General features: G+C 51.8%; 1 protein-coding gene across 1 annotated transcript in view; it reads right to left on the bottom strand.

Annotated features, from left to right (window-relative positions):
- Positions 1-88: 88 nt before the first annotated feature.
- cbarpb (CACN subunit beta associated regulatory protein b) overlaps positions 89-10512 on the bottom strand; it is a gene marked incomplete at both ends in the record, with an annotated part of 18302 nt that continues 7878 nt past the window's right edge. Inside the window, 6 exon segments of the mRNA XM_084473501.1 lie at positions 89-411; positions 812-942; positions 6502-6779; positions 6927-8226; positions 8228-8368; positions 9832-9851. Of these exon segments, the coding sequence (XP_084329627.1) occupies positions 89-411; positions 812-942; positions 6502-6779; positions 6927-8226; positions 8228-8368; positions 9832-9851 (2193 nt within the window).

Raw genomic sequence — 10512 nt, forward strand, 5'->3', positions numbered from 1 at the left:
GAATCCCACATCAATGGCGGCGTTTTTAAACGGAGCCATGGCCAAAGCCACATCTATCAATCTCTGCCATCTTTAATTTACTGTGGCGTCACGGTTTTCCGTGCTGGGTCCCCCCCCACCCCCCCCCCCCCCCGGGTTTGGCTGGGGAGAATGGCTTGAAGGAGAGCGGAGACAGCAGGTCGTCATGCCCCCCCCCCCAGGCCGGGCTGGAGGGCAGCCACAGATGCCTCTGCTCGCTGGGTATGTCCGGACCCTCTTCCTCTTCTTGTCTCTTCTTCCGGTGGATCACCCACACCCACACCCCGGACCCCACGGCGGGCGAGAGTGGCCCCTTCACACCTACATCCCAGCCGCCCACTCCCAGCAACAACTGGCCACACTGGACTGGTGGTGGTTCGTGTTCATGTTCATCTGGAAAAGAGTTCACCCTGAAACAAGCGCGGACCACGACGGAGACACGTCTTGTGTTTGAAAACGAGTCGCGACGGGACTCCTTTCTCTACTCCATTGAGATCATTTCACCAGATCTCATGAATAGATCCTTCCCCAAACATCAATTCAAAAAAATTGAAAAGTGTTGAAAGTGTTGGATTAAAAGATGTCGCTGTGTTTTGCTGCGTAGAGTTATCCGTCTGTGCATGTGTGTGTATATGTGTGTGCCTTTTGTCTGTGTGCAACATGAGTTGTACACCAGTGTGTGCACAACTGTGTCTGCACGTGTGTCTGTGTGTGCCCCTGCGTGTGTGTGTGTGTGTGTGTGTGTGCGTGGGTGAGTGAGTGAGTGTGTGTGCGTGCGTGCGTGCGTGCATACCCGTGCGCGTGCCTGACTGGCGGTCCGTGGGTGATGCAGTGCAGCAGTCTGAGGGACTGGAGTCTCGGTTGTAATTACTGAGGCGTAGCGGAGAGGAGTTCTCCCCTGCCTCAGGGAACCAGGTGACGCAGCTGGGAGTTGTGGGGCGGGGGGGGGGGAGGGGAGGGGAGGGGAGGGAGGAGTGGAATCCTATGCAGGCGGGGCGGGGCGGGGGGGGGGGGAAGAGGAGGAGGCGGATGAGGTGTAGCGGCAGCGTGGGCGGACTGTGTGGGTGTACAAAGCTGCATAATCAGCTTTCTAGGGTTTTCTCTCTCTCTCTCTCTCTCTCTCTCTCTCGCCCTCCCTCTCCCCTTCTCTCTCTCCACCCCCGCGTTTTGTTCTCAGTACAGGCTAAACCCATGCATGCTTTCTGTGCCTGTGTTTCGTGTCATTCAGTATTCGGTGCACATTATATTCCCCTCTTATTCATGAATACGAATATGTCTCACGGCCCCCCCAAACCTACGGCGCTGTTCTGCCCGCTCTCTTCTGCCGTCTCTCGACCTCCTTTACATATTTCCTATGCCCATTTCCTTTCTCTGGTACGACTCGTTCCAACAATACGCCAGCCCCCCCCCACACACACACACCTCGTTTCCCCCAGGAGTAATCCTAATCAGGATGTCGGATTTCCTCGGCCCGCTGTTCTGCAGCAATAAATGTGGCAATAATGACAAACTGTTGATGGTCACAAAGCGTCAGACTTGTACTTTTTCCGCCCTATGTCACCATAAATGATTCAGCCACCTTATGCCAACCCTACGTATGATACGTCATTACACAGCGGGTCATTTTTTCACACAATATGTCTTGATTTCCCATGCAGGGTCGAAGGGGCGTGGAAGCCACAGAGTTCACAGAATTCTCTCGCCAATCCTGGCGACAAAGCCGCTAAGTTTCACAACTTGCGTTTTCCTTTTTTTTTTTTTTTTCGGATGCCACCGAGCGGATAATAAGTGAGAAACGAAACAGCCCTCTCTGATGTGTGCGCGGTGGAGGGGCAGTGAGTGAGTGAGTCATCCACCACGTCGCCGCCCACGCGTTTTCTACAGCGCCTGGAAAAAACACTTTGGAGGAGGGGTGGGGGGGGGGGGGGGGGGGGGGGGGGGGGAGGAGGGAGGGGATGAGGGGAGGGGAGGATGGGAGCAGGAGGGGAGGGGAGGAGGAGAACTATATGTGAGTGTAAAAAAGCAAAGGAGGTGTGTGTGTGTGTGTGTGTGTGTGCGCGCGTGTGTGTGTGTGTGTGTGTGTGTGTGTGTGTGCGTGTGTGTGACAGCCTATCCACCTGTGTGTGGTGTGTGTGTGTGTGTGTGTGTGTGTGTGTGTGTGTGTGTGTGTGTGTGTGTGCGTGTGACTGCCTGTTGAAAACGTGTTTGGAACACTGTACCAGCGTTCTTTAAAGGTAGCGGCGATCATGTTGCTGCCTGCTCTCTGTGTCCCACTCACTTTAGCTGCGCTACTTCTGAAGAACCTTCACCGCAATGTGCATTGCTTATGAATGATTGGTCGATCGCAGAGCCAGGTCGTTCGTAAGATCTATGGCTGCTGGCATGACGAGGCAGCCTGTGTGGACTGGTAGAATGCAGTGGTGGAAGGGCATCAGCAGATTGCTTCTGTCTCCTTGCTATATGATTTATATACACACTAATGTATGACATTTTTTATTTGCGTGTTCATTTTCCTAGACTGACCAAAGACTATGCACATATACGTATATTGGTCTCATCTGTAGTTTAATCTATCTTGATTCCAAATAAATGAATCCAGTAATTTAATGCAGTGTTTTTGCAAGCTGAATCGTAAGGCAAAGGATTCTGGAAGAAGAGAAATAGTCACCCACACACCGCTTCCATCTTCCATCGGTCCGTCCACAGTCTATACATCTGTCTGTCCATCCACAAATGTTCTATAGTAACACACCTGGAGCCACATCTGGGTTTCCTCTAGCCTATGAGTGTCTGGTGGAGAGTCACACAGAATCACTCATCCCAACAGAGCTGGGGGCTGACACCGCAACCCCACCAGCCCCGCACTTCAAATATTGGAAAATCAATTTAGCAAATGCATTTGGAATATTAGGCGAGACTAAGAAGTCAGTTTTTTACGATTTGACAAAAATGGGGTGATATTCCTATTAGACTAAAAGTCTATTAAATGTGCGTGGTCTGCCTTTACTCCTTCCAACCCTTTTAGATTCCTAACCCCACCGGTGCCTGAGTCATTCCAGCGCCTACCGACATGAAATTAAAATCTCCAGCCCACTCTCGTGAAATTGTTCCTGTTGAATGTGCATGTTGAATTATTTATATAGATTTTTCATATTTTGTGAATTTAGTTTGTTTGTGATTGAAATAGACCAAAGGTCTGCGAGTACCAAACATTTAAAGTGCTGAAATATACAGAGAATTTGAGTTGAGTTGATGGAAATAAAGGTTGCTAATGCTAAACCAAAAGCACAGACAAAGAATAAATAGAAGGAAATTAGATTGAAGAATAACTTCAAGGAAAATCAATTAATTGTTGTTTCATTCATTTATTTACTAGTTGAAAAACCAAACAAAAATAATGCTCAATACGATTCGGTCCCAAAAACCAGGATCAGCAAAGGCAATGTTGTTTGAAAAGCTTGTAGGGGGAGAGGGAATAAAGTAAGTTCAGTAATTAACTAACAAGCAAGAAATACATAAATATATATGTATCTGTTTTACTTTCATGGAATTATCACAAATCCTATCATTTACAGCATCTTAGCAACATTAGCTTTCATAAAACATAAAATCTGGCCATACCATATAGCTAAAATATCTACCTCTTTGGACAAAATGTACGCTGCCTATGATATTGATGATTCAGTACAGTAACATCTGAAAAATGACCAAAAATGTACTAAAATGTTAACTTTCATGCAAACCTATGCACATTTATGCATCAGTGCATTCAACGGGCTACTGGTTAGTACACACACACACACACACACACACACACACACACACACACACACACACACACGCACACGCACACACACATTGGTTACCACAGTGTCCGTGTTAGTGTAGTGGAGGACATTAGACTACGTCTGGCTGCTGAAACATTGTGCTTGACTGACACACCGTTGTATCGTTATCTGTACATATGCACTGTTTTGGTGATTCTTTTTGCTATCCATTTCCACTTCTTTGAGCCATTTTGATTTAAAATGGGAGGAGACGCTTGATGAGTTTGAGTGATAAACTCTATCATCTCGACTGTTGTTTATGTGGGCTGTGAGATGCTGGATGTATTTCTGTCTGACTCACACTGACAAATGGCTCCTCGGTCATTTCTTTACAGTAGAAAATAAAACTGATTAGTGTAAGGGAGTTTGGTCTGGGAGAGAGAGAGAGAGAGAGAGAGAGAGAGAGAGAGAGAGATACAGAGCGAGAGAGAGAGATACAGAGCACACACAAGGAAGCACAGCGAGGCAGATTTATTTTCTCCACGGTGACATAAGTGCTGGTCCTCTGTGTGTGTGTGTGTGTGTGTGTTCTCACTATCAGCATCCTGGTCCCTTTTAAAGCCCATTGAAGCTCTCACCTCTCAATTTCCCTTTCATTTCGCTCATTGTTCTCTTAATGAGGTGCATGGCTTCTGCATTTGGAGTCCCGCACACACACACACACACACACACACGCACCAGCGGGACGATGTCCATCAGTGCATGGAGAACTGCTCTAATTGGGCCGGGCTGGAAAAGGAGCAACACACTAGCATCCTCCTGTAGTATTAAAGTATTTAGGGTGAATGAAATGCGGATGAGTGCTAGGTGAACAAGGCCCACAGGGAGTGACCGACAACAACAGGATATGCCCTCATCTGCTCTCTCTCTCTCTCTCTCTCTCTCTCTCACTCTCTGTCTGCGTCTCTGTCTCTCTCCTGTTGTGATTGACATTCAACTCCATCTTCCGGGGAGCGATGCAAGGGGGAGGGTCGCACGACCTCAGAGAGGGTGAATCTGGGTCACGTAGAGCCTGTATTCTCCCGTACTCCCCTGGAGATCTGGACTGAAGACCATAAGCCTTAACAAAGCTAGCTCGAGCTAAAGGCAAACCTGGTTTTCAATGCTATGGGTTTCAATGCTATAATGACAAGGCCTCCTTGCCTTGTGTCGCCCATGTCACATTATGTCTGGGATGGGAAAATAAATGTCACCTTTCACCTTTTGTTAAACACACATGTCTGATGACGTTTGGGCGCACAAGCTGCTGTCAAGTAAAGCTCGCCTCGCAAGCCCCATGCACAAGAAAGCATTCTGTTTCCATGAAAAAGAAAACATCTATCAGCATTTCAAACAGCAGGCGTGTCATCTGCCTATTCTCAGGTCTAAGTGGTGGAAAGAGTCATAGCTTATGGAGTCAAGCGTTATTTTCAGATGTGTGCAACTCTAGGCAGCTATCGAGTGTCGTCGAATGCATCAATGCCAACATCTCTAGTTTCTTACAGCGGCCAAACCACAAAGCACATCATAAGCATGAGATGCATTGAACCGTTTCTTTGCCCTCCCTCCCCACCCCCGTTTGACAGAATTTACACAAAAACACATCCGTCATTGAACATCGGAAAAGGAGTAGCTCATCCGTAGACCAAAACAAACCCAACGTCATTTCGGGGGTAAGGTTTGAAAAACCATGGCACAAAAAGAAGAAATACAAATACCTTTTCACTTCATATAGAACAGCTTCTATGGTTTCTATGAGAAAAACAGAAACATGTTTATGTCTCGGAGCTCCACGTCCGTCCGTCCGTCCGTCCGGACGACCCATTCAGTCTGAATGACAGCCCGTAAACAGCTGCACGTAAACAGCCCTACAGCTCTGGTTTGGAGATCACACATGAATTTGATTCTCAGTCGCACACTTGATTCGCTTCTTTTTTCTTTCTTTTTTTTTTTTTACAATTTCCAGGAAGCTTATAATCTCTCTCTTAGCCCTCCCTCCAGTATCATATCACGTACCATTTCAATGGATTCACATGGGTGGAAAATATATCAGGCCATGAAAACAATGAGTTATGAAACAGTTCTCGGAGTATTGGTATTGACCTGGCATATTGTGTCCAGATTTACAGATTCTTATTTGTTTTTTTTATCTAAGAGCACCTGGTTTCACAGTGGATCAATTAGTGCAGAACAGCAGTACATGATAGTTGATCAACTACCCTCAATACACACAGAGAGAGAAATACCGGGGGAAAATAATTGAATATTCTAACCATTATCTTTAGCTGATTCGTGAATTGGAAATTAAAATATTGATTTCCCCTTTTTACTGTGATGATACAAGCCATGTTCACAGAAGCTGGCTTTCCGAAGTTAAAAGTAAAACAATCAAGAGACCGTATCGTTTTTTTTGGTTATGCTGCCTCTTATTCCTATCCACATAACGACCTGTCCACCCCCCCCCCCCCCCCAACGGCCACTCACACCCAACGGTGTGTGTGTGTCTATACGCTCGAGCACCACAGAAACACCCACGTCTGAAGCCACCTAAACGGTCTACGTGAACCACCGTGGCCGTAATGTGGCCCTGACACCAGACAGAGATGAGAGGGCGCCGTGGCTCAGGTACCGCAGGAGGGGCCTCGAGTGAGGAGCGGTTGCCGCGGGCCTCTGCTACACTGGGCTGTGGTCCGGGGAAGCGCACGCCACCGTCACCGCCGTGCACTCCAGCGCCGCCGCCGCCGTCGCCGCCGCCGCCACCGCCGCCACCGCCGAGTCCCTGTTCTGCCGGAGGCCCGCGTACAGCCTCTCGTCGAGGCCGGCTGTCAGTTTGTCCGTCAGCTCGGCCGCGAAGGTCTGCGGGCCGTAGCGCCGGGAGTCCGGGAGCGAGGGCGGGGAAATCGAGCGCCCCCGGTCCTCCTGAACGCCAGGGTTCTCCTCCGACCGTCCCTCTGCCTCCGAGACGGAGCGATGTAGAGGAGGAGGAGGAGGAGGAGGAGGAGACTGTGTCTCCTCCTGGCCTCCCCCGCCGGCCTCCACGCTCCGGCCCCCCTCCCTCAGAGCCCCCCTCTCCTCCGGGGGCTTCGCCGCCGCCGCCGCCGCCGCCGCCGCCGCCGCCGCGGTGGCGTCCGACAGCTTGGGCGTCCCGGGGCCGCTGGCGGTCCCGTCGCTGGCCTCGTCGTCGGGGGCGCTGACGATGCGGGGCAGGGTGACCTGGTAGCTGGCGTCCGACAGGTAGCTGACGCTGTCGCCGCGCCGCAGCGGCGTGCGCTGCCGCTCGAAGGACGAGTGGAAGTGGCGCACGCCGGGGTCGCTCCACTGCTTGTGGCGCTGCCACTGCTTGCGCAGGTGGACGCGGGAGCGGTGCTTCTTGGCGGGGGAGTCCTGCTGGTCGAACTGGGGGTCGTGGCGGAGGAACTCGTGGAAGAGGGCGTCGGTCCGCTCGTCGATGCTGTAGTCGCGGCGGTGCAGCGTCAGCGGCGGCGGCGGCGGCGGTGGGTGGGACGACGACGACGACGGAGGCGGCGGCGGTGCCGCCGCGGACGGGGCCGCCTCACGGGCTGTGAACATCTGGCCGTACGGGGACCAGCCCAGCGGGCCGGCGCCCGTCGCTATGGCGACCCCGCCGGTGGCCCCGCCCACAGCCGCCGCCCCCGCCCCCGCCAGCTCCTCCTCCTCCGGCTCCTCCTCAAAGAGGTGCGACTCGAAGCTCTCGCCGACGGTGCTGCTGCGCCCGGCGCTGGTGAAGTGGTGCCGCCGCTCCAGGGCCGTCCGGTCGGGGGGGCTGCCGCCGCCGCCGCCGCCGCCGCCGCCGCCACCGCCGCCGCCGCCCGCCCCGGACAGGCGGAGCTCCTCCGGCCCGCCGCGGCACGGCGCCTCGATGGAGGCGTAGCCGCTGTCCATCTGCAGCAGCTTCCGGTTCCCCGTCTCCCCGTCGCCGCCGCCGCCGACCCCCCCACCCCCCCCACCCCGCCCACCCCCGCGCTGCTCCGAGTCCACGCTGCCACCCTGCTGCTGCTGCTGCTTCTTCTTCTTCCTCCGCTTCACCTCCGGCTCGGGCTCCGCCTCCACCGACCCGCTCGCAGGCTTCGCGTCCCGCCCTTCCTCCTCCTCCTCCTCCTCCTCCTCCTCCGCCTCCGCCTCCTCGTCGTCGCCCAGGTCCTGGGACGGGTAGCTGGGGAGCGGAGGCCCCCCCCCCCCCCCCCCCCCCCTCGCCGCCTCGGGACGGCCGCCCAGCGAGCACACGCTGTCGGCGTCGCTGCACGCCGAGTTGCGGTCGTTGTTGCTGCTGCTCTGGTCGGAGGACGCGGCGTACCGCTCCAGGGAGGCGCGCAGGTTCCATATGTCTCGGTACACGGCCGGGGAGTCCGGGGGGTCGTCGGCGGCGCCGGCGGCGGGGGGGGGGGTCGGAGCCGGCGCCGGCGGGGGGGGGGTCGGCCGCGGCCAGGGTCCTCGCTTCGTCATCCTGGGGGTCAGGGGAGAGGCCGATCACCCCCGGACCACCAGGGCTGGGCCGCGGCTCCACTAGGACCTCCACCTCTAACCTGAGGTGTTGACACAGGGACACACACACGTGCACGCGTACACGCACGCATCCACGCACACACATGCACATGCACACGCACACACAGCAGCGCACGGACACACACACAGCGATTTAGGAGGGGAGGAACAAACAGGAAGAGAGAAAGGAAAAGAGTTTGGGTTGGAGAGATGAACACACGCACGCACACTCACACACACACACACACACACACACACACACATCACAGACACAACACAAGGGTCAGTCATGTTAAGTCCTAAGTTTCTTTTTGCGGAACAAGAATCAGAATCATTAACGGAGCAAAGTTTATGATTTGACTTGTTTTAACTAAAATGTTAAATGATGTTCTTTAGTTATTAGTTTTGATTTGTGTTAGCCATGAATGAAAGGCTCAATGGACATGGGGATTGTGTTTTAGTGATTAGCCAATTGCATCTTCCAGGAAATAATTTAATAAAGATAAAGTAAAAAATAAAAATAAAGATTTATAGGCTATATAGATATTTGTAAAGATAGGTAGAAAGCACTGGTTTAGTTTCCTTACATATTCTACATTGTAGTAATAATGAAAATATCATTGTTGTTTGAGTAATGGTTACTATTTGTTTAGCTGAAACGTGTTTGTTGAACTAAACAGGCCATTGGGGAAATAGACAGCTCTCTAGAATTGGAAAGTTTACAAAAATAAACCCAGTGTGGCATCCGGGAAATCCCCTTCATGGGAATCAAAAGCAGAAGCAGAGTTTTTTAGAGAGCTTCCGATCCCCAATGATGATGTTTCTGAGTGGGGCTGGCGTTGAACAATGTTGAATAATGCCGGCTAATGCGTTTCATGGGGTCCTCATTCCACTGAGGTGACAGATGGTGAGAGAGGCTGCAGAGTGTTCGTTATGTGAAGCAATGTTCCATTATGGCTTTTCTCTCCCAACATGTAGCATGAAGTGAAGCAGGCCAGCCTTTTATGAAATGACGAGAATAGAGAGCATTTAAAACCGACGCTTGTTGATTCATTGGTTATTTCACGGCAACAAAAGTGTCTAATGTCCCTGTTCACAATATACGCAGCGTTAGTCAAGCGATATTTTTGCCCGCTTTAGTCAACCAATGACTATAATCTCTTGCCGCATTCTTTTTTAAGGCTTTAAAAAGAGAGTATTAAACTATTTATTCAAAGCTGTCTTGTTTAGTGCAGTGCCTTCAAACCCTCGGGCGATTGCTACTTCCGCACAGAACGGACTCAAGAACTCAAATGAGACTCGACGTGGGTCCGACTTCCAAGCAAACCTTTGTGTCTGTCTCGCTCGTGCAGGGAAGGTGATGTGCAGTAACCACTAGGGCTGGGGCTAGAGTTTCACCTAATTCGTTTCTGTTGATATACTGCACTGCAGAGGGGAGGAAGAGCTCAGTGGAATGACAAGGTAGAATCCCTCCTCGAGATGTGCTCCGATGATCGCGTTTCACCATCGCTTCACAAACACGCTCTGACAAGTTGCAGCACGCAGGGGGAGACTGGGAAGGGCATTCCGGGAATCGTGGCGCAGTGCTCGGGTCGAGTTTAAAAAGGTACGGTGTCATCAGTGTGGTACAACAGTTCCTGATGTCTGAGTGGAGAAGCTGATTATAAATAAAATATGGTTATATTCGCCCGGGTGTAATGCTGCAACATGAAACCCACTGATTGGTTATTGATTCCTCCCATCAGCTCTCTTTACTCACTGACTTTCTGCTGGTTTGCGAAAAAGGCATAATGTCGAATTATGAACCAAGAAGAGACACAACGCTGAATTGAACCGCATTGACTAGTGCCTCTTGGAATAGCTTTGCTGCGGTTGTTTATTCAATTCATCCAATCCATACATCTAAAATGTCCAAACGTGATATATATCACACCAATCGAAGAACCAAAAACAAAGCACTCCTCAAACAGAAAACTAGATGACAGCGGTTCTTTAGTTGTGGACAGAGCGTGGCGGTGAGTAAGGCCCGGGGGGGGGGGGGGGGGGGGGCGGGGGGGGGGGCGGTCCGGTCCAAAGCAGAGGGGCTATTCCCTCCTCCAGCTTATAGACGATGGGTGTGTGACAGAGCAAAGCAGTGGCAGTGGATGAATGGCAAGCCAATTAAAGATACCTGCCGAGGGAGGGT

Source organism: Micromesistius poutassou, assembly GCF_964030765.1.
Source record: "Micromesistius poutassou genome assembly, chromosome: 9".
Lineage (NCBI taxonomy): Eukaryota > Metazoa > Chordata > Actinopteri > Gadiformes > Gadidae > Micromesistius > Micromesistius poutassou.